The sequence below is a fragment of the Triticum urartu genome, chromosome 7A (genome assembly GCF_056163025.1).
Source record: "Triticum urartu cultivar PI428250 chromosome 7A, HENAU_Tu73, whole genome shotgun sequence".
Lineage (NCBI taxonomy): Eukaryota > Viridiplantae > Streptophyta > Magnoliopsida > Poales > Poaceae > Triticum > Triticum urartu.
In genome coordinates this window covers 566111004-566135912 of record NC_141879.1, presented here as the reverse complement: position 1 = coordinate 566135912, position 24909 = coordinate 566111004, and the positions used below count along the sequence as shown (strand labels likewise).

General features: G+C 49.4%; 1 protein-coding gene across 2 annotated transcripts; it reads left to right on the top strand.

Moving 5' to 3' along the window:
• The first annotated feature begins 13703 nt into the window (after positions 1-13703).
• Positions 13704-17026, top strand: LOC125521800 (protein NRT1/ PTR FAMILY 8.3). 2 transcript variants are annotated; one of them, XM_048686859.2, is made up of 5 exons: positions 13704-13859; positions 14352-14499; positions 14606-14708; positions 14778-14995; positions 15096-17026. In XM_048686859.2, the coding sequence occupies exons 2-5, from the start codon at positions 14437-14439 to the stop codon at positions 16365-16367; spliced, it is 1656 nt and encodes a 551-aa protein (XP_048542816.1). In that variant the 5' UTR covers positions 13704-13859; positions 14352-14436; the 3' UTR covers positions 16368-17026. The 2 variants fall into 2 exon arrangements, with proteins under 2 accessions (XP_048542816.1, XP_048542817.1); XM_048686860.2 differs by lacking the exon at positions 13704-13859 and adding an exon at positions 13876-14234.
• The last annotated feature ends 7883 nt before the right edge of the window (positions 17027-24909 follow it).

The window sequence follows — 24909 nt, the reverse complement described above, 5'->3', positions numbered from 1 at the left end:
CTAAGTTATGTCATTTTGGAGAAAAAGAAGAAGAAGAAGAAGAAGAAGAAGAAGAATAAGAAGAAGAAGAAGAAGAAGACTATAAGCTTAGTATGTAAACTTGGTCATTTTGTGCTAACATAAGTAATTTTGGAGCTAACCTACAGGAAACTGAGCATATTAGAGATAACTTAGCATATTAGAGCCAACTTAGGTAAAATGGAGCCAACCTAGCTAATTATGCCATCTTTAAGTGAACTAAGCATATTAGAGCTAACTTAGAGCTAAGTTATGTCATTTTGGAGAAGAAGAAGAAGAAGAAGAAGAAGAAGACTATAAGCTTATTATGTAAACTTGGTCATTTTGTGCTAACATAAGTAATTTTGGAGCTAACCTATAGGAAACTAAGCATATTAGAGACAACTTAGGTAAAATGGAGCCAACATAGCTAATTATGCCATCTTTAAGTGAACTAAGCATATTAGAGCTAACTTATATCATTTTGGAGAAGAAGTAGTAGTAGTAGAAGAAGAAGAAGACTATAAGCTTATTATGTAAACTTGGTCATTTTGTGCTAACATAAGTAATTTTGGAGCTAACCTATAGGAAACTAAGCATAGTAGAGATAACTTAGCATATTAGAGCTAACATAGGTAACTAAGCATATTAGAGCTAACATAGGTAACTAAGCATATTAGAGCTAACTTATGTCATTACGGAGGAAACAAAGCTAAGTATATATAGATCATTTTGGAGATCTGACATGCCTGACATAGTTCAGTTCTCATTGTTCTTCTCCTTCTTCTTCCTCGGCCTGATGCGCCAAGAGCGGCGAGGCGGTGGAGGCAGTGGGATGTAGTCTTCTACAACAATTGGCGTGGTCATGTCGCCCAGTTGTGGGATCGCCAGTGCCACCACTGGCGTGAAGTCATTGTTAGGCACCACCACCATCGCGAGGCCATCTTCAGGCACGACAGGCATGACCATCGCTAGGTCATCCTCAGCCACCACCATCTCTTGCCCATGGTCAGCCACCACCATCTCTTGCCCTTGGTCAGCCACCACCATCGCTAGGTCATCCTAAGCCTGATGCCCACTTTGCTCCTCTTCTTCCCCACTCCAGTCCGGATCATCCTCCTTGTTGTCTTTGCTGCAGCCAGAATTGCTGTTGCTTTTGCTACAGCCAGAATCGCTGCTGCTTTGGCTGTAGCCAGTGTCGCTGTTGCTGCTCCCATTGCCTGTCCAAATGCAACAATGAACGTTAACAATCGATGAGAAACAAAGCCAAATATAGAGGAATAATAAGAGGCAGAACGTACTGGCATCATCATCGTCAGCGTAGCGCATGCGACACATAGTCGCGTTGAACACCTTCACGGTGAGCATGATGGCGTCGTCGTCGTACCTGAAGAGAAGGAAGTACCCCTACCGCAGGTTGTAGGCACGGTAGAACTTCTCCCAGCCACGACACAGGTACATGTGGCCCTCCTTGATCACCAACTCCACGTCCCACAGCCCGCGAAACCCGCTGCCGGCCTGTCACAGCTTCACATTATTTGGCGGATCTTCACCCAACATGTTCATAAAAGTGCCAGGCAGCCTCTGTAGTTTGGGACAATGAGTGATATAGCAAACAACATTGTTATCATAATGAGATGGTTGAAGGGGAGATCTCTCCTTTTATGTAACTGCCTCGTGGATGATACTGAAGTCCCAAGTATGATACTGAAGAACTCAAAAGTATCCAACTCGTACTCCGGTGTGGCAGAGCGGAGTCTGCGGTGGCGGCTTCCCCCCATCTCTGATAAGCAGCAGAAGAGACCAATTAGTACCCTTACAACATTATCATACAACATTATAACATAAGAAATTTTGAGCAGAAGATAATCAACTTCACCAAGTTATCATTTCTCATTTAAAAAACAATGCACTTGTGGACATATATGATGGCTCTAGTTGAATTTATTAGTAACACTAGTCATCAGAAATGTTGACTTTAGTTGAATTTCATATAATAACTATTTTAACTTCTTTCGGTCAGCAAACTAGGCAACTAGCTGGCAGTATAAAAACATTCAACTAAAGAAAAGAAAGAAACTGCAAAATGTGGCGGAACCCTAAATAAGAAAGTATAAAAATGTGTCTTTTTCTTCTTTTTCCTCCTTTTGCTTTTCTTCTTCCTCCTCTTCTTCCTCTTCTTCTTCTTCTTCTTCTTCTTCCTTTCCCTTTCCCTCTTCTTCTTCTCCCCCTCTCCTCTCTTCTTCTTCTTCTTCTTCTTCTTCTTCTTCTTCTTCTTCTTTTTTTCTTCTTCTTCTTTTTCTCCTCCTCTTCTTCTTCTTCCTTTCCCTTTCCCACTTCTTCTTCTCACCCTCTCCTCTTTTTCTTCTTCTTCTTCTTTCTTATTCTTCTTCTTCTTCTTCTTTTCTTCTTCTTCTTCTCCTCCTCTTCCTCCCTCCTCCTCCTCCTCCTCTTCCTCTTCTTTCTTCTTCTTCTTCTTCTTCTTCTTCTTCTTTTCTTTCTTCTTCTCCCTCCTCCTCCTCCTTCTACTCTTCTTCTTCTTCTGAACTAAAACTAAAACTAATCTAAAATAAACTAAACTAAAAATAAAACTAAAACTAAACTGAAAATAAAACTAAAGTGAAACTAAAACTAAGGTTTAGGGTTTCCTCTTCCTCTTCTTTTCTTTCTTCTTCTCCCTCCTCCTCTTCCTCTCCTCTCCCCTCTTCTTCTTCTTCTTCCCCTTCTACATATTCTAGCACTAAAACTAAACTGATCTAACACTAAATCTAACACTAACACATATCTAGCACTAAATCTAACACTAACAATTAAACAGGAAAAAAAGAAAAAACAGAAAAAATAACTCACCGGAGCAGATGGGGGCCGAGGTTTCGCAGGGCAGGGTGGCGGTGGCGACGGGGGCCACAGGGCTCCGGGGCGGTGGAGCTCAGGGGGCGGTGAGCGGCGGCGCCGAGCCGTCAGGGAGGCGGGGGCGATGGGGCCGCGGTGGCGCCGGGTGGTGGGCGGGTGGTAGGGGCGGCGGGGCACCGGGGCGTTTGGGCGGCGACGTGGTGGGGCGACGGGGCGTCGGCGGGTGGGGCGGCGGGGTGGTGGGGTGACGGGGCATCGGCGGGTGGGGCGACGGGGCAAGCGGCGGCGGGAGGCGGGGGCGGCGGTGGTGGCTGTGTTCGTCGGGGAGGAGAGAGGGAGAGAAACAGAGAGATGGAGGGGTGGGGTGGGGATCGACCGCTAGTTAGGTTAGTTCTTTGCCGTCCGCCCCACCTTTGTCGTCCGCTTTTTTTGTCTTTGCCGTCCACTAGCAGACGGCAAAGAAGGGGGTCATTAAGTATTTTCATCAGCTCGTTAGTGGGGACCACCTCTATCTTTGTCGTCCGCTAGCGGGCGGCGAATAACTGGCTGATGGCAAAGACCTTCTTTGCCCTCAGCCAGTTCTTTTCTGTCTGTTTTCTGTAAGAAGATGACAAAGACCTTCTTTGCCGTCAGGCAGCGGACGGCAAAGAATTGGCTGACGGCAAATAAGCTAATTCCAGTAGTGAAACTTAATATCTGCAGCAAAGTGTTTAGTAGCAAAGTAATATGATAGTAGTGGTAACGGTGGCAAAAGGTAATGGTAGCAAAAGTAATATTTTTGGTATTTTATAGTGATTGTAACAATAGCAAGGGAAAAGTAAATAAGCAAAGAACAATATAGAAAAAGCTCGTAGGCATTGGATCGGTGATGGAGAATTATGCCGGATGCGATCGATCATGTAACAGTCATAACCTAGGGTGACACAGAACTAGCTCCAGTTCATCAATGTAATGTAGGCATGTATTCCGAATATAGTCATACGTGCTTATGGAAAATAACTTGCATGACATCTTTTGTCCTACCCTCCCATGGCAGCGGGGTCCTAATGGAAACTAAGGGATATTAAGGCCTCCTTTTAATAGAGTACCGGACCAAAGCATTAACACATAGTGAATACATGAACTCCTCAAACTACGGTCATCACCGGTAAGTATCCCGATTACTGTCACTTCGGGGTTAACGGATCATAACACATAATAGGTGACTATAGACTTGCAATATAGGATCAAGAACTCACATATACTGATGAAAACATAATAGGTTCAGATCTGAAATCATGACACTCGGGCCCTAGTGACAAGCATTAAGCACAACAAAGTCACAGCAACATCAATCTCATAACATAGTGGATACTAGGGATCAAACCCTAACAAAACTAACTCGATTACATGATAAATCTCATCCAACCCATCACCGTCCAGCAAGCCTACGATGGAATTACTCACACACGGCGGTGAGCATCATGAAATTGATGATGGAGGAAGGTTGATGATGACGATGGTGACGGATTCCCCTCTTCGGAGCCCCGAACGGACTCCAGATCAGCCCTCCTGAGAGAGTTTAGGGCTTAGCGGCAGCTCCGTATCGTAAAACGCGATGAATCCTTCTCCTTGATTTTTTTCTACCCGAAAGTGAATATATGGAGTCAAGGTTGAGGTCGGTGGAGCATCAGGGGGCCCACGAGGCAGGGGGCGCGCCCCCACCCTCGTGGACAGGTGGAGGCCCCCTGACGTGGATCTTTCTTCTAGTATTCTTTATATATTCCAAAATAATTCTCCGTTGATTTTCAGGTCATTCCGAGAACTTTTATTTCTGCACAAAAATAACACCATGGCAATTCTGCTGAAAAGAGCGTTAGTCCGGGTTAGTTCCATTCAAATCATGCAAGTTAGAGTCCAAAACAAGGGCAAAAGTGTTTGGAAAAGTAGATACGACGGAGACGTATCATCGAGCATCGCAAGATTAAACCCAAAGCTAAGCACTTCTCCCATTGCAAGAACGATCAATCTAGTAGGACAAATCAAACTGATAATTCGAAGAGACTTGCAAAGATAACCAATCATGCATAAAAGATTTCAGAGAAGAATCAAATATTGTTCATAGATAGACTTGATCATAAACCCACAATTCATCGGATCTCGACAAACACACCGCAAAAAGAGTTACATCGAATAGATCTCCAAGAAGATCGAGGAGAACTTTGTGTTGAGATCCAAAGAGAGAGAAGAAGCCATCTAGCTACTAGCTATGGACCCGAAGGTCTGAACTAAACTACTCACACATTATCGGAGGGGCCATGGAGTTGATGTAGAGGCCCTCCGTGATCAATTCCCCCTCCGGCGGAGCTCCGGGAAAGGCCCCAAGATGGGATCTCTTGGGTACAGAAGGTTGTGGCGGTGGAAATAGGGTTTCGTGGTGCTCCTGGATGTTTTCAGGGTATGTGAACATATATAGGCGGAAGAAGTAGGTTGGTTGAGCCATGAGGGGCCCACGAGGGGGAGGGCGCGCCCCCTGCCTCGTGGCCACCTTGTTTGTTGCTTGACATCCACTCCAAGTCCTATGGATCACGTTTGTTCCAAAAATCACGCTCCCGAAGGTTTCATTCCGTTTGGACTCCGTTTGATATTCCTTTTCTGCAAAACACTGAAATAGGCAAAAAAAATAGCAATTTGCACTGGGCCTTGGGTTAATAGGTTAGTCCCAAAAATAATATAAAAGTATAAAATAAATCCCATTAACATCCAAAACAGATAATATAATAGCATGGAACAATCAAAAATTATAGATACCTTGGAGACGTATCAAGCAACTCCAGTCACACTTTCTCTGTACAGTCGACCGCTTATCACGGTGAAGGCTTTGGATCGATGGACGATCTGTCGCGCTTCATCTTTGTCTTCTGTCAGCTCTTTCCTGAGAATATATGCGATGTACGGTACAGTCCAAACTGGAATGACGACCCAAACTTCCATGACTAGGTCGACCACAGCTGGGACTTCAACTTCAGTCGGATAAGTGGAACTCTTAGGTTGCGGGGGCTCTTCCGTGAAGGGATCTTCCTGGACTGATGGTGTGTGAAGATTCTCTAAGAACACATTGCTGGGAATGGGCTCTCGCTTTGAACCTATCTTAGCCAGGTCATCTGCTGCCTGGTTCTTCAGTCAGGGAATATGGTGGAGCTCTAGACCTTCAAACTTCTTTTCTAACTTTCTAACTGCATTGCAATAGCCATTCATAGCCGGGCTTCTGACATCCCACTCTTTCATCACCTGATTAACTACCAAATCCGAGTCGCCGAAAACCATTAGGCGACGGATGCCGAGTGAAATGGACATTGGCAACCCATACAAAAGAGCTTCGTACTCAGCCTCATTGTTGGAGGAATCAAAGTGAATCTGAAGGACATAACTAAGCTTGTCGCCTCGCGGGGATACCAGAACAACTCCAACACCAGAACCGCTCAACATTTTGGATCCATCAAAGAACATAGTCCAATGTTCTGACTGGACTTGAGTCGGTTGTTGTTGTTCAATCCACTCGACGAGGAAGTCTGCTATTGCCTGGGATTTGATTGCTTTCTTTGCCTCAAACTTGATATCCAACGGAAGGAGTTCAATCGCCCACTTTGCCACTCGACTAGTTGCATCTCTGTTGTTCAGAATTTCTGACAATGGAGCGTTGCTAACGACTGTGATGGAGTGATCTGAGAAATAATGTGCTACCTTCTTTGCAGTCAAGTAAATTCCATAAACCAACTTTTGGTAATGCGGATACCTCTGCTTGGATGGAGTTAAGACTTCAGAAATATAGTACACTAGGCGCTGAACTTTATGGGTTTTACCTTCTTCTTCCCGCTCGACCATGATTACTGTACTGACAACTTGTCCGGTGGCTGCAATATAAAGCAGCAAAGGCTCCTTGCTAACTGGAGTAGCGAGCACCGGCTGGGTGGAAAGCAGGGTTTTGAGCTCAGCAAACGCTGCGTCAGCTTCAGGAGTCCACTCGAACTTATCAGATTTCTTCATCAATCGGTAAAGAGGTAATGCCTTTTCACCGAGACAAGAGATGAACCGACTCAAGGCGGCCAAACAACCAGTAAGCTTATGAACGTCGTGTATGCGCACAGGGCTCTACATTCGGAGTATTGCACCAACTTTCTCTGGGTTCGCGTCGATTCCTCGTTCGGAAACAAGGAAACCGAGTAACTTGCCACCTGGAACTCCGAATGTACACTTCGACGGGTCAAGCTTGATATCATATCTTCTCAGGCTGGCAAAGGTTTCAGCGAGGTCAGTCAATAGGTCAGAACCCTTATGTGACTTAACCATGATGTCATCCATGTAAGCCTCCACATTCCGACTGATTTGAGTGAGCAGGCACTTTTGTATCATGCGCATGAATGTGGCGCCAGCATTCTTGAGACCGAAGGGCATGGTAACATAGCAAAAGCACCCGAATGGGGTGATAAAGGCTGTCTTTATTTCATCGGGCCCATACAGTCGGATCTGATGATACCCGGAATATGCGTCCAGAAAGGATAGCCGCTCGCACCCCGTAGTTGAGTCAACTATTTGATCGATGCGGGGTAGAGGAAAATGATCCTTCGGGAAGGCCCGATTGATATGCTTGAAGTCAATACACATACAGAGTGAATCATCTTTCTTGGGAACTATGACGACATTGGCGAGCCACTCGGAGTGGTAAATCTCGCGGATGAATTTGGCTACCAGAAGTCGAGCCACTTCTTTGCCAATCGCCTTTCGCTTTTCCACGGCGGACCGTCGGAGATACTCTTTCACAGGTTTAACTTTTGGGTCGACCGTAAACGGTGCTCAGCCAGATCCCTGGGTACACCTGGCATGTCAGAAGGTTTCCATGCAAAGATGTCCCAGTTCTCACGGAGGAACTGGATGAGCGCTTCTTCCTATTTGCTGTCGAGTGTTGTTGATATATGAGTCGGAGTAGCATTGGGATCAGTCGGGTGAATATGAACTGACTTTGTTTCACCAATTGACTTAAATGCAGACTCTGAAGCTGGCTTCCTAGCTCTCAACAAATCACTCGGATCTGCTGTCTTCTTGTATTCTTCCATTTCAATTGCTACCATCTGTTCATCGGCAATCTTCGAGCCTTTCTGGAAGCACTCTTCTGCTCGCTGCCGATTACCGGTGATTGTAATCATGCCCCTAGGGCCAGGCATCTTGAGCTTGAGACACACATAACATGGTCGAGCCATGAAACGGGCATACGCAGTTCTGCCCAGGCTAGCGTGATAAGCACTGTGAAAATCTATGACTTCAAATGTCAACTTTTCCTTCCGGTAATTCTTTGAATCGCCGAAAGTCACATCAAGGGTGATCTGGCCAAGTGAATTTGCCTTCTTCCCCTGTATAACTCCGTGAAACCGCATGTTACTCTCACTAAGCCTGGACATCGGGATGCCCATCCCACGGAGGGTCTCAGCATACAAGATGTTCAACCGCTTCCACCATCCATCAAAACTTTGGTCAATCGGGTGCCTCCAACGACCGGGTTGACCACCAACGCTTGCCTCCCAGGGGTGGCAACGTGCAGCGGGTGATCTGACTGGTCGAATGTAATGGGGGTCTTTGACCACTTCAGATACGTTGGTGTTGCCGGAGCAACCATGTTCACTTCTCTGTTGATGACTTTCAGTCGACTTTTGCTTTCAACATCAGCGAAAATCACCAAAGTGGAATTAATATTGGGAAAACCATCATCATCCTCTTCCTTGTCCTCATCTTTATCAGACTCTTTTTCCTTCTCACTGGGTTGCTTTTCCCTAAACTGCTGTGTAAGGACTCGGCACTGCCGAGTGGTATGCTTAGGATAGAAGAGATTTCCCTCCTCATCCTTCTTGATGTGAATGTGACATGGTAAATCCAACACATCGTTACCGGCTGCATCTTTCACCTTCTTAGGAGTCCAGGGCCCTTTAGGCTTTCCTTTAGCCTTTCCTTGGGTTGCGACTGCAACCTCTCCAGGTGCTGCAGGCTCTGCTTTGCGCTTCTGCTTCCGATTGGAATTTTCTCCTCCGGTGTCCTGGCCGACCGGTTTACTCTTGCCACTGCGGAGTCGGTCTTGTTCTTCGCCATTGGCGTACCGAGTGGCTATCTCCATCATTCGAGTCAGAGACATGTCTCATGTCCGACCGAATTTCAAGTTGAGCTCGCGGTACCGAACGCCCTGAAGGCGCACACTATTGATGATGAGACACATTCTCTACAGTGTGGTGTAAAGTGGTCCATCTCTGGATGTAATCCCTCAAAGTTTCATTTGACTTTTGCACGCAGTGCTGCAATTCAGTCAATCCTGCTGGCCATTTGCACGTGCCCTCAAACGTTCTAACAAACACTCGAGCCAACTCTTCCCAGCTGAAAATACTGCATGGAGCCAACAGATTCAACCAATCTCTAGCTGACCCTTCAAGCATCAGGGGAAGATGCTTCATGGCAACTTCATCATTTCCTCCGCCGATCTGCACAGCCACTCGGTAATCTTCATGCCAAGTGTCAGGCTTTGATTCTCCAGTGAACTTACTGACCCCAGTTGCCAACCTGAAGTTGGGAGGGAACTCTATAGCTCTGATGGCTCTGCTAAAACACTCGGGACCAGAAATATGGACCCTGTTTACAGTCGGTCGATCTCTGTCCTGCCCTTCTCTATGTGCTCGATTCTTGTCCAATAGACCTTGCACCAAAATTGACCTTGCGTCAAACCCTGGCTCTCTTGGGTCGACCGGCCTTCTCTGCTCTTCGCTGTACGGACGCCTATCATCATAATGTCGGGGCACGTATGATTCGCCCCTCGGAGGGGGTGTAGGCACTCGACAGCGGTCATCGCGGTCGAGCCGACGATCTTGTTGCTCATGATTCCGAACCAAATACTGTCCTTGACGATGCCCGCGTCCCTCACGCCGCGGAGGCGATCTTGGGCTGTGGGCCGACTGGACGGTATCAGCCACCACAGATCTGCTGTGGATCCTGTTGCGCGATTGGGAAACCGTTGTGTTCTGCTCTCCTGCTGCTCAGAACAGCGCTGTGATCTGCATTAAACCTCTTCCACCTTTCGATTGGGATGGCTGAATGGATTCTGCTATATGGGCCGCAACAGTAAGATTCTGAATCGGAGTGCGGTATACCTGTGGTTCTGGTGGAAATAATTGCCGCTGTCGTCGACTGGACTTGGGGATTTGCCGCTGAGCACACTCGTCGAGTGAACGCTGAAGATTCGCCAGACGAGTGCGCTCAGCCAAAGTGGCTAAACATACTGCCTCCAAGGCCCGAGCCTCAGAGGTCTCTCCAACAATGTGCGTGTGTAGGGCCTCCATATTGCGTTGGCGAAGTTCCTCCCTCTGCTGATAAGAGAGAGTTTCGGGATGTTACTCTTCATGAATGCGTGTTGCGACGCATGCCAGGCGGGCTACGGGGCGTGTCGACCATCAGGACTTCTGCCGCGGGGTCGCTGCTGTCTGATACGTCTCCAACGTATCTATAATTTTTTATTATTCCATGCTATATTATATTCTGTTTTGGACATTATTGGGCTTTATTATACACTTTTATATTATTTTTGAGACCAACCTATTAACCGGAGGCCCAACCCAGAATTGTTATTTTTTTGCCTATCTTAGGGTTTCGCAGAAAAAGAATATCAAACGGAGTCCAAACGGAATGAAACCTTCGGGAATGTGATTTTCGGAACGAACATGATCCAGAGGACTTGGAACCTACGTCAAGCAATCAACGAGGAGGGCACGAGGTAGGGGGCGCGCCTACCGCCCTCCACCCTCGTGGGCCCCCTGTTGCTCCACCGACGTACTCCTTCCTCCTATATATACCTACGTACCCCCAAACGATCAGAGATGGAGCCAAAACCCTAATTCCACCGCTGTAACTTTTTGTATCCACGAGATCCCATCTTGGGGCCTGTTCCGGAGCTCCGCCGAAGGGGGCATCCATCACGGAGGGCTTCTACATCAACACCATAGCCTCTCCGATGAAGTGTGAGTAGTTTACCTCAAACCTTCGGGTCCATAGTTATTAGCTATATGGCTTCTTCTCTCTTTTTGGATCTCAATACAAAGCTCTCCCCCTCTCTTGTGGAGATCTATTCGATGTAATCTTCTTTTGCGGTGTGTTTGTTCAGACCGATGAATTGTGGGTTTATGATCAAGTTTATCTATGAACAATGTTTGAATCTTCTTTGAATTCTTTTACGTATGATTGGTTATCTTTGCAAGTCTCTTCGAATTATCAGTTTGGTTTGGCCTACTAGATTGATCTTTCTTGCAATGGGAGAAGTGCTTAGCTTTGGGTTCAATCTTGCGGTGTCCTTTCCCAGTGACAGTAGGGGCAGCAAGACACGTATTGTATTGTTGCCATCGAGGATAACAAGATGGGGTTTATTTCATATTGCATGAGTTTATCCCTCTACATCATGTCATCTTGCTTATAGCGTTACTCTGTTCTCTTGAACTTAATACTCTAGATGCATGCTGGATAGCGGTCAATGTGTGGAGTAATAGTAGTATATGCAGGCAGGAGTCGGTCTACTTGTCTCGGACGTGATGCCGATATACATGATCATACCTAGATATTCTCATAACTATGCTCAATTCTGTCAATTGCTCAACAGTAATTTGTTTACCCACCGTGAATACTTATGCTCTTGAGAGAAGCCACTAATGAAACCTATGGCCCTCGGGTCTATCTTCCATCATATTAATCTTCCAATACTTTCCTTTGCCATTTATTTTTCTTTGCATCTTTTATTTCTCTTTATCATAAAAATACCAAAAATATTATCTTATCATATCTATCAGATCTCACTCTCGTAAGTGACCGTGTAGGGATTGACAACCCCTTATCGCGTTGGTTGCGAGGATTTATTTGTTTGTGTAGGTGCGAGGGACTCGTGCGTGGCCTCCTACTGGATTGATACCTTGGTTCTCAAAAACTGAGGGAAATACTTACGCTACTTTGCTGCATCACCCTTTCCTCTTCAAGGAAAAACCAACGCAAGTGCTCAAGAGGTAGCACTGCCGCACTCGGACGAGGTCTCGACGGAGCCAGTCGAACATGCCATAGAGAGATTCATCGGGCTCAATTGCCGCGACTTGAGGGGTGGCCGACTGACGTGCCACCGCGTGCTTCACCCACCGCTGAATCTGCGATCGACAGGGTCGCTTGCAACGGCGTACAGCGGGGAGCGAAGGTACCGTGGGAGCTGACCGATACTGGGTCGACGGCTGCCGCAGCAGGACGCTGCGAACGCACGCACGAAAGTGCGTCGCTCCACGGACAGGGAGCGCCTCGACGTCGAGAGGAGCTTCCTGAAGCCAGGTGGAGTCGTCGGCAATGAAGACGAGAGCGCCGAGACGGATCTCGCGGCCCTCAGCCAAACCTCCGTCAGAAACCATGATGAAAAGAGTCGGAGAAAATTGCAACCTCACCGAAAAGTCGCTAAGACACCTGCCCCACGGTGGGCGCCAACTGTCGTGGTTCTAAGTCTGACAGTAAAGTAGGGGGGTAAGAATGTAGAGGCAAGATCCTAACTGCGGTGAGATTTTGCACGCAGGATGTACGAGTTCAGGCCCTTCGCGGAGGAACTAGCAGCCCTACGTCTCGGTGCCCGGAGGCTCGGTCGATTGGAATATGCGTGAAGTTACAGGGGGTGCGAACCCTTGTGCCAGAGGAGGGGTGGCTTATATAGAGTGCGTCGGACCCCTCCAACCCTCAATTACACAAGGTTTAAGGTACATAAAGGTGGGCGTTACTGATAACGCCAACAATAAAGATACATGAATAACTATTAAGTCTATAGGGTAACGCCTGACCATTGCCATACAGAGTGACTTTAGATCTTCTATCTGTCATTGCACCTCCCTCACCGAAACCGGGTAAAACTTCTTGGACCCTAGGTTTTTCACCCGGGGGGGAACTTGGATTGGCTCAGAGCAAGTACAATAAGGGTGACATAAGCAAACTATAAGGACTAAAATATTATATCTTTACTTAGTTAGAGGAGAAAAATGAGAAGAAAGAAAAGAAGCGGGCTCTAGTTAGTAGTTAGCCGCAGCATGAGCCTCAAAGTAGTAGTTTATGAGGTTATAAGATGGGCCAATTATGCATAAAGTAGTATTACATAATTAAAATATACTATTATACATGCCGGCTATTAGATTGAATATAGATGACACGCCAACTCCTTATAGCCGATCGTTGCTTCTATTATTAATCATACTCTCACTCGCACACATGCCTCGTCCTCAAATTAACGGCTGCGGACTTTACTGCCCGACAACAAAACCATTCTCATTACTCATGTCTCTAGCCTCCTACACAGAATTAAGGCTGAAGTAGAGACAACATTGTCAGGGACCCGACAGGTAGAGTTACTGTCCATCGACTAATACCCCACCACAGGACTGAGCTTCGGTGTCTTAAAGACACCTATCTTTGGGCCTATGACAGGTAGGCCTAATAGGTCAGAGAACTGTTAGAAAACGACGGGCGAGAATGAGGCAGGTGTCTGTTCATACCCACTTGTCATAGACCTAAAGGCAGATGCCTTAAGGCAACGAAGCAGCGTTCCCCACCGCAATGCTCAGCACGGCACACGTCTCGGTGCAGAACGAGAGGTTTGATTTTTCAGGCCAAACTGATACAGTGGGCATGTTTTCTCTCTCTTTTCGGTGTCTTTACGGCAAGCGGAAATGAAATAATTGGTCAGAGAACTGTTAGAAAGCGACGGGCGAGGATGGTGTACAGTACAGTGAGTGGTGAGTGATGGGCTGATGGCTATGTTTCCAGTGCCCTTGTTCTTTTCTGCAGGTTGTAGGCTAGCTTAAATTAGTTTAGTTTGGAGATATACAGTTGCTCCTCCCCCTTTAAAGCGCGCAGGACTGCAGGAGGTAGGAATCTGCTGCCGCATTCGTCTTCCTCCGCGAGGAGAGGGAAGAACAGGGCTCAGCCTCACTCATCAGGTCTCTCTCTCTCTCTCTCTCTCTCTCTCTCTCTCTCTCTCTCTCTCGCCGCCTTTGTCTCAAACTCGAGCTTGGTCGGGCACAGAACAGTTGTCGCATAACATGAACCTGAAAGTCCAAGCAAGAGATCGCAGTCTGAGGCTGCGAGCACAGGATGATAGTCTATTAGTAGAAGGAACCCCCTTGCCTACGCCGCAGCACCTTCCCTCAATTTACCTGAGCAGTTCAGCAGCTCAACATGGGAAGAAGAAGAAGAAAAAAAAGAGTCGGCTTGTTCACCATTCGTGTCGCCGACCCAATTAAGGCTACTAAATGATACTCTTAATTATTATCATTGTCCTGTCGCTGGATCTGGCCGGTGCAATTGCGATGCAGGTAGAACAAACGTGGAGACAATTACAAGCATCTTGGAGTAGTATTATTCTTTTGCTTATCCCGATTCAGTTTTTCTTTCTTCTTTGTATCATCCAATCAGTCTGCACTACACTACAGGATGCCTATATAGACCGGTGTACACGGAGTTCTTCGCAGGAACTTGCAAGAAATATTTCTCAAGGCTAGCTCGGGAGTGTCTAAGATGGAAGCAGCAGACGAGGAGAGGCCACTTCTGAACCACCGTTGCCTGCCTCCACAGCCGCAGGTGATCTCTAGATATTTCTCTGCTGAACCAACATCTCTGCTGCCTAGTTGGCATCCTATAGTGTGGAATTTGGTGATCAAATTTAGTCTCTGCATTTGTTGTTCAGGACGAGTGTTCAAGATACACCAGTGATGGAACAGTTGATGTCTACAGACAGCCTGCTCTCAAGCAGAGCACCGGCAACTGGAGAGCATGCGTCTTCATCCTAGGTACTGCGCACAGTTTACAACAACATATGCTTTTTGCGCCTTTCTTCTAAAGTAACCTGTATAACTCAGGCGCCGAATTCAGCGAGTGCTTGTGCTTCTTCGCCGTCTCCAAGAACTTGGTCACCTACCTCACGACGGTGCTCCACGAGAGCAACGTCGACGCCGCGAGGAATGTGTCCACCTGGGTCGGCAGCTGCTTCATCACGCCGGTCGTCGGAGCTTTCTTGGCCGATTCTTATTGGGGACGATACTCGACAATTGCAATCTTCCTCTCTGTTTACATCTTTGTAAGTGAGGCAACCAGAATGCCATCCGATCAGTTTAATCCGCAACGTTTCTGAATTTACTGTAAAAAATGCTGTGCAACATTTCTGAAAATTCTGTCAGGGGATGCTCATCATGACATCATCGACGGCGCTTCCCTGGCTCCTGCCTCGTTTTTCCGACGAGAGCAGCGGTGTCCATCGCGCCGCCGTATACCTGGGGCTCTACCTTGTCGCCCTCGGCACCGGCGGGATCAAGCCCTGCGCCACGGCCCTGGGCGCCGACCAGTTCGACGTTGCCGACCCGGCGGAGCGGGTGGCCAAGGGATCCTTCTTCAACTGGTACTACTTCTCGATCAACATCGGCTCGCTGCTGTCGGCGACGTTGCTCGTATGGGTGCAGGACAACATCGGGTGGACCGTCGGGCTCGCGATCCCGACGGTGCTCATCGGGTTCGGCCTCGCCGTATTCGTTGCCGGCGGGAAGATATACAGGTACAAGCCACTGGGAGTGGGAGGTAGCCCGCTGACGAGGGTCTTCCAGGTGGTTGTTGCCGCCGCAAGGAATTGCCGTCTCGAGCTGCCCGATGATGCCTCGGCCCTGCACGAACATGGCGGGGCGGAGCATACCAGTCAATTCAGGTTCTTTGACAAGGCTGCGATCGTGATGCCGTCGACGGAGAAGAAGGGCCCGTGGCGGCTCTGCGCGGTGTCGCAGGTGGAGGAGCTGAAGATGCTGCTGCGGATGTCCCCCGTCTGGGCGTCGACGCTGGTCTTCTTCGCGGTCACCGCGCAGATGTCGTCGACGATGATCGAGCTGGGGATGGCCATGGACAACCGCGTCGGCACCTGTGTCGTGCCGCCGGCGTCGCTCTCCACCTTTGACATTGTCAGCGTCCTCGTCTGGGTTCCCATCTACGACGCCGTGCTGGTGCCGCTCGCGCGGCGCGTCACCGATCAGGACAGGGGCTTCACGCAGCTGCAGCGCATCGGCGTCGGCCTTGCTCTGTCCGCGGCCGCCATGGCGTACGCCGCGTCGGTCGAGACGAGGCGGCTGGCGGCGGCGCCGGAGACCTCGATGAGCATCATGTGGCTGGCGCCGTGCTACTTCGTGCTGGGCGCGGCCGAGGTGTTCACCAGCATCGGCATGCTCGAGTTCTTCTACGACCAGTCCCCGGAGTCCATGAAGAGCCTGGGTGTGGCGCTCGCGCAGCTCGCCGTCGCTGGCGGGAACTACCTCAACTCTGGCCTGCTCGGCGCCGTCGCGTCGGCCACGGGGTGGATCCCGGACAACCTCGACCAAGGCCACCTTGACTACTTCTTCTGGTTCATGGCGGCTCTCAGCGTGCTTAACCTGTTGCAGTTCGTCTACTGCTCGTCCAGATACAAAAAATAATGATCGATATTTTCATAACCTTTATACTGCTCGTCCAGATATATATAGCGACAACAAGTCAACAAGTAAATTGCCTGTAGAGGATAGAAGAACATGAAAGATAAAACTGATGTTCAAAATGGTGATTATTGGCTCAAAATGATGATTCAAGGTGAGGTAGTGAGATGGTGGCCAGAAATAGAGCAAGAAGAAGAGGACGACGTCGGTGGCGAAGTGGAGCGGTATGCCGAGAGGAGGCAACGATCTACGGGTCCAGGAGGGAAGTCGACACCATTGAAGTAGTCGCGTAGAGCTCCCCCGACGGCCCCAATCCGACGTTGGGGAGGCGAACCGCAAACGGCCTAGAAAAACTTTCATGTTTCATTACATGAGAGGAGATTAGTGCAATATTAGTTGGGTTACTTTATTTTGAATATACTGTATGTATGTGTCACATCATTTGTTCATTGTTTTTTATATGGCTTATCACTCATGCCAAGTGGTCAGGTGTCACATCTTTTGCTTTAAAAACTGTCATTGTTTCTATTGGTGTCAGGTATGATAATTGGATGTCAATTGTGTTATCATTGATGGCCTTGTGGGCCTGTAGTGTTATGTACTTCAGCCTGGATATTGCTAGGCATTATGCTATTTATGATAGTATGTGTTATTCTTTATTATGTCATAGTCATCTTTATTACTAGGCAGTATGCCATTTATGTAGTAGTTGCATCTATCACCTTGGGGGCAATTCGATCCTAAGTCATAACCGGGGTCAGTTGGTCTTGCAACTGCATCCTCTAAAACTACATCCTCTTTCTCAGATTCAAGAGTGGATGGTGCAAGATCCGCACAAAAATTATCGAGCACTCTTACCCCTAACGCATCAATCTCTGCATCATTCATAGGTTTCACTGCTGCTAGGTTTCGAATTGTTTCTAAAGCGCGTTCCGTTTCCAAATCTAGAAGATCATTAACCGAGTTAGAAATTTCACTATTAGTACTCCCTAGAGAAACTCCTAATTGGTTGGCATTATTAATAATTTCATCTTTAGAAAATGCAATATAGAATTAGACATGTTGACTGACATACCAGTGGTGACCTCGATGTCACGAAGCTTGGCCGCCCTCATAGCGCACCTCTGCTGCATGTCGTCAACCTCAGGGTGGTCCTAGAGACGAGAGCTCATCCGTCGCCCCACAGAGACCGGGTCGGGGATCCCACCAAAGGCAATGACCTCCTCCCGGGTAGAACCTCGCGTTGAAGAGTCATCCAAGAATACTGGAGGAGGCGGCGGATGGCACCCAAGCCCCACGGACGGGAAACCGGGGGAGGGAGGCGCGGGCGCCGCCTGCCCGAGCACTCCCCCCACCCCAACCCTCTGGCCGGAGGGCGTCGCTGTCCTGACTGCCGAAGAAGGAGGAGGGGTCAAGGCCACCTGCCCCAGACCCCCATCCAACACCACTGGAGAAGCGTCCGCTCGAGCCTCCACCATAGGAGAAGGAACCGGGTCCACCTGACCCAGACGGCCTCCCCCGCAGCCGGCCATCATCGGCGTCACCGGCGTCTCCAGCGCCAGAATAGGAAGAGAAGAGGTCGAGGCCACCTGCCCCGGACTCCCCCCCCCCCCAGGCACAACCTCCGAAGCAGACAACATCACCCGGTCTGAGACCACTGGAGGAGCGGGGGAAAGCGAAACCACCTGAGGCTTCATCTCCCCACCCCCCACCAAGGTCGTCGCCGAGTGCGTCTCCATCAAGCCTCCCACCACAGGACTATCAACAGCATCAAACTCCAACACCGGAAGCGCGCACTCAAAAACATCATCAGATTCCACCTGGTCGCTCCAAAGTCTGGGAGGGGCAGACGCTGGCTCAAAGGACCCAAACCGCAAAGTACTCATCGGCACCGACAGAGCTGGGGCCGGCTCCACCCCGGGCCCATCCCCGGGCAACTGAGCAGCAGGTCCCGATCCGTTGGACCTCTCTCGTCTAGCCTCATTAGTCGGGTCCTCACTAGCACCCGCTTTGTCATCACCCTCGTGCATATCCACATCAGTCCCATTTACCGCCTCGGCAAATAGCTCTGCATCCTCGAACTCAATCTCAAGAGGAAACACCTCTCCCCTATAAATCCAGTTGACCACATCCGGGACGAACTCAATGTCCAGAACACTCACTAGGAGTCGGGCCACCCCATGAGCGTGGGTGAATGCCATATCAACTTTCTCAGTCTTTCCGACCATAATACCCAGACTAGCCACAACTCGAGCATCTGTCAAAGGCTCAGAGGAAGCCCCGGAAAACCGCAGCCACACCTGCGTGAGCGGCTTTCCCTTAGGCTCCACTTTCTTCCACTCGTGAAATTCCAGAATGCACTTAGTACCAGGTACCTTGCACAACCCAAAGCTCAGCAACCTCTGCAAATCACCCACCGTTGGGAAGTCAACCCTAAACACACTGTCCTCAATATGGACAAGCTCCCACTGAAAATCACCTGCAGCCAGTTCCTGAAGTCTCTGCACAATCTGAGCCTCAGAAACCACTCCCTGGGTAGCTTTCACAATACCAGTCGCCAAGCTCTGCGTCTCTACCGGAATCTCTCTCACAGTCGGGGACTCAAAGAACATCAGCTCAGCACAATATACTCCATACATGTAGAAGCGGGCAATCCCCCGAGGCATGTGTTGGCTTACCACACGAATCGCACAGCTCCGCCACGCACTCAGCAATGAAGTGACCCTTCTCGCCACATCGATAGCAAAGCATCTTTTCCTTCTTACGAGCCCACTTGGACGCTCTCTTAGACTCTGACCTGTCACCTGCCTCAGCAGAACCACCAATAACAGGAACCTCCACGTCGGCCAAAGCCATCACAACCTCCATCGCCTGGCTATGTAGTTCGGTCGACTGAACGGGATCGGTCGCCATATCAGTAGCTTGCTGGTCAACAACGACCGGTGGCGGAGGCTGTCTGCGGTACCGACCACGACCACCAGCACGACCACCATGATGACCACGGTAGCCACCTCTCTGCCGATAGTCCGGGCCAGAAGCTCCCTCGACAAAACCACCCGGAGGTCCGAGAAATGGTCTCTCAGCAGAACCATCACTCTGCCAGGCATAACCACGTCCACCTCCCGTAGACGACGATCCACGGTTCTGGCCATCCCCATAAGCATCATATCCATTGTCCCCCCACTGTCCACGGGGCGGTTCATTGGACTGCCTAGCAACTGCGTTCAGCCTCATCTGTGTTTGGCCCGATCGTTGTTGCATCGGCCTCGCGACGTAGTGCGGCGGTGGTGTGGCACGAGTGTCGGTGTTAAAACCAGCGGATCTCGGGTAGGGGGTCCCGAACTGTGCGTCTAGGTCGGATGGTAACAGGAGGCAGGAGACACGATGTTTTACCCAGGTTCGGGCCCTCTTGATGGAGGTAAAACCCTACGTCCTGCTTGATTAATATTGATGATATGAGTAGTACAAGAGTAGATCTACCACGAGATCAGAGAGGCTAAACCCTAAAAGCTAGCCTATGGTATGATTGTTGTTCGTCCTACGGACTAAAATTCTCTGGTTTATATAGACACCGGAGAGGGCTAGGGTTACACAGAGTCGGTTACAATGGTAGGAGATCTACATATCCGTATCGCCAAGCTTGCCTTCCACGCCAAGGAAAGTCCCTTCCGGACACGGGACGAAGTCTTCAATTTCGTATCTTCATAGTCCAGAAGTCCGGCCGAAGGTATAGTTCGGCCATCCGGACGCCCCCTAATCCAGGACTCCCTCAGTAGCCCCTGAACCAGGCTTCAATGACGACGAGTCCGGCGCGCAGATTGTCTTCGGTATTGCAAGGCGGGTTCCTCCTCCAAGTACTTCATAGAAGATTCTGAACACAAAGGTAGTGTCCGGCTCTGCAAAATAAGTTTCCACATATTGCCATAGAGAGAATAATATTTACACAGATCTAATCTGCTGACGTATTCCGTAGCGTGACATCACACCACGGCCAAGTCTTAAATCGAATCGTTTTATTGTTCTACCTCGGTGCGTTTAGCGAGGCGGTTTCCTTGGCACGTCTTGTTAAAGCAGAGATCGTGTCCCCTTATTCCGGGATTCTCATCAATACGGGCGTGGGTAACCCAACCGCGCCATTGACTACGGCACTTGGGAGATAAGCGAGTTTTACCAGGCTGGTGGGGGTGCATAGTCGTGTCCGCCCATATAAGGGGATAAGGATCCACCTTTTCATCCACGCCTTCTTCCTCCTTTGCCTATCCATTTCCGCGCACTCAAGCTCCAGCGCCCAAGTCCGCACACCCCACCTCAACCTTCTCCAGCCATGTCCGGAGCGGGAGGCAAGTGGATGGTCTCCTCCGTCATGGAGGGACACATCAAAAGACTGAGGAAGGCCGGATACTTGTCTAACGACATTGCGCACCGGCTTCCCGAAGAGGGGCAGCTCATCCCCACCCCTAGGCCCCATGAGAGGGTGGTGTTCCTCCCCCATTTCCTCCGCGGACTGGGCTTCCCTCTCCACCCATTTGTCCGGGTGCTCATGTTCTATTATGGCCTGGATTTCCATGATCTGGCCCCGAATTTTGTCCTCAACATCTTGGCGTTTATCGTCATGTGCGAGGCTTTCTTCCGCATCCGCCCCCATTTCAGCCTATGGCTCAAGACTTTCAATGTCAAGCCGAAGGTGGTGCGCGGCACCCAAGCGGAGTGCGGAGGCGCCATGGTGGGCAAGATGCCCAACGTCCTATGGTTCGAGGGCTCCTTCGTGGAGTCCCTAAAGGGGTGGCAGTAGGGGTGGTTTTACATCACCGAGCCGCGCGACCCTGAATGGGTCGCAGCCCCCGAGTTCCGATCCGGACCCCCTACGCGGCTCGCCTCCTGGAAAGAGACGGGCCTGTCGTGGGGGTCGTGGGGTAAAAAAGGAGAGCTGACCGGACTCCAAACAAGCGTCCAAACCCTGGTGGACAGGAATCTCAAACTTGTCAACGTAGTCCAGGTTATGCTCATCCGTTGGATCCTCCCGTGTCAACAACGGGCTTTCAACCTGTGGGAGTTCAACCCGGCGCGACACCGAACTTTGAGCAGGCTCTTCAACACGACATACGAAGATGCCTGGAAGGTGCTTTTCAAGGGCGCCGAGGCCCCCGCATCCGCTACCGAGGATCGCGCATTCAGCACGCAGCGTCACACTCGTGCGGTAAGCTGTTTTCACCTTTTACAGGGTATTAGTTTTTCATAGTTTGACTCCATGCGGGATCTAAGTTCCCTTACCTTTGACAGGATTGGCAGGAGACGTCCGGACAAATCAACTATCCGGCTCCTTTGCCCGAAGGCCCAGCGGACGCTCGCTTGGCGAAGCTGCTGGTTCCGGCACCTTACATGGTGCCGGAGAAGAAGGCCAAGAAGAAGGCCACAGGGACTCGAAAGAGTGCCCGGCGCCAGGAGGTGTCGGATTCACCATCCGACGACTCCAAGGCGCGCTCCTCCCATGAAGACGAGGAGGAGGAAGAGGAGACCTCTCCCCCACGGTGGGGGGAGGGAAGAAAAGGAAGGCCGCCCCAACCGGGGAGGCCGAAGGGTCCAAGAGGGGGAAGACCCCTCCTCCGGACTACTCCACCAACACTGACGACGGCGAAGAGGAGTGGCCGCACATGGCCAAGCCCCTGGCGAAATCGTAAGTATCCGGATACCAGAGTGATTCATAGTTTTCCCCCATTGCACAGCTTTTCCTTACGTCTTACATGATTGTGCAGTCCGCCCAAGGCCGGGCTCGATGAGTCGTCGAGCGGCTCCCTGGACTCGTCGGATGTGAATTCGCTTCCGACGGCTTCCTCCCCCCACCCTACGGACGGCGCCGAGGTGGCGTCCCAACAGGTTCCAAGCCAGGAGGAGGTGGTCATGGAGGCGCCGCAAGGCAACCTCTCGGACTCCAGGTGTAAAGGGGATAGAACCCCAAAGGGATCCAAGTCCGGCCTTGAGCCGGACACCGCGCCAGAACCTTCAACGGTTCCGGACTCCGGTAGGCAGCCTCCTTCCAAGAGGAGCAAGCCTACCGAGCCGGTGACCTCCGTCCAACCGGAGGCACCGGAAAATTTGCTGGAGACGCTTAACGGCGCCTCCATCGACGAGGAGCACCGGACTATTATGAGTGTGGTGATCCAGAAGGTTCGGTCCGCCAAGAGCGGACTGACTGAAGCCTGTGCCAGCCTTCTAACAGGCTTTGAGGTAAGTAAATGAAAGTGCGTTATATCGACTAGAGGGGGGTGAATAGGCGATTTTTGTGAAAGTCTTCAAAACGTGGAAGTTATGAAGACAAACGATAGAAATAAACCTATTACCCTGCAGCGAAAGGTGGACTACACTAGGCAAGCCATAGTCAAGTATTCAATAGAGAGAACGCACAATGACTAATAGCAGCAATGTAGTAAGGATCAGGTAGGAAGATATTATGAAGCCAAACAGAACACGCAGTCACTCAGTGAAGATATAAGATAGTGCAATCATACAATGACTTCACAAGGAGTAACAGTACGTAAAGAGAAGGGAAGGATGAAACCAGTGACTCGTTGAAGACAATGATGTGTTGGACCAATTCCAGTTGCTGTGACAACTGTACGTCTGGTTAGGGCGGCTAGGTATTTAAACCTGAGGACACACAGTCCCGGACACCCAGTCCTGAACACGCAGCTCAGGACACCCAGTCCTCACCGTATTCCCCTTGAGCTAAGGTCACACAGACCTCGCCCAATCACTCTGGTAAGTCTTCAAGGTAGACTCCCAAACCTTCACAGACTTTGTTCACCGGCAATCCACAATGTCTCTTGGATGCTCAGAACGCGACGCCTAACCGGGTGGAGAATTCACAGTCCTCAAGTGTAATAAGTCTTCAGATCACACAGACAAGAAGACTTAAGTGATGCCTAATTCTCTTTGGCTTTGGGTGGTTAGGGCTTTATCCTCGCAAGGAATTCTCTCTCACAGGCTTCGAGGTGGGTTGCTCTCAAACGACAAAAGCCGTACACTAACTCTGAGCAGCCAACCGTTTATGGTTATAGGGGGTAGGCTATTTATAGCCACTAGGCAACCCGACCTGATTTGTCCGAAATGACCCTGGGTCACTAAGGAACTGACACGTGTTCCAACGGTCAGATTTCAAACTCACACGGCAACTTTACTTGGGCTACAAGCAAAGCTGACTTGTCCGACTCTGGACAAGATTCGCTCTCATAGTCTTCACTCGAAGACATAGGTTTTGATTAAGCATCACTTCAGTCATTCTGACTGGTTCTCTTGGACCCCACTTAACAGTACGGTGGTTCCTATGACTGAATAAAGAAGAAAAAGAACTACGAAAGATCTAAGTCTTCGAGCTCCATAGGCTTCATGTGATGTCTTCTCTTGTCATAGTCTTCAATGTGAATATCTTCATATACCACCTTTGACTTCAATGTCTTCATACATTTTTAGGGGTCATCTCTGGTAGGAAAACCGAATCAATGAGGGACATCTACCTGTGTTATCCTGCAATTCTCACAAACACATTAGTCCCTCAACTAAGTTTGTCGTCAATACTCCAAAACCAACTAGGGGTGGCACTAGATGCACTTACAATCTCCCCCTTTTTGGTGATTGATGACAAACTAGTTGAAGTTTTCAACGGGGAATATAATATGTGAAATTGTAAAGGATAAGGAATTGTCTTCATAAGTTGCAAGTGCTCCCCCTGAAGATGTGCATATAAGTAATTTGCTTTTGGAATGCAAATGCACATGGCAGGTTGTGCTTGTGGAGATCCTCTTCAACTTATGATGGCAATCCACTATGCATGTGAAGGTATGTGAAGATAATGACATGCATAATGGAAAATGGACGTCTGCAAAATGATCTAAGTGCGGAATTTATCGTCGCACATGTGGAATTTATCATCGCATCACAAAATGGCAAATAGGTAGCAGACGACCATCGAGTTTAAGTGTTACAACTCAAAGAACCAAATGTATCAAAAAACAAGAGTTGTAAACACGAAGCAAAATATGAAGCACCCGCCCATATGGACCTGCTTGAAGACTATTAAACTCATATGCTTCTCCCCCTTTTGTCAATAAGGACCAAAAAGGTTTGAAGACATAGAGCCTCTACTCGTTCCCATGACGAGTAGGTGAAGCAGCAGGATCGTTGAAGCGGTGTAGAAGAGCTTGGAGCAGTGTCGAAGCATGCTGAAGGAGGCGGCGGTGAAGTAGCATCGTCGTCATCCTCGATCACTCTGGCATTTACAGTTGCAGCAGAGGAAGAGAACTCAGAGTCTTCAAGAGATGGAGTTCGTTGCAGCACTGCCCTTCGAGGAGGTGTGGAGTCAAACTTGAAGCGCTCAGAGAAGCCATCCTCTTGAAGATCATCTTCAGAACACATCAGCGTCAGCCATTTCCATGTGCGTCGAGAAGTTTCATGAGCAACAAAGGCATTCTTGGTGGCAAGATTGCGAATGCGATTAACATCCACCAAGAGGCTTTGCATTTGACGCTTCAGCCAGTCATGATGCCAATCC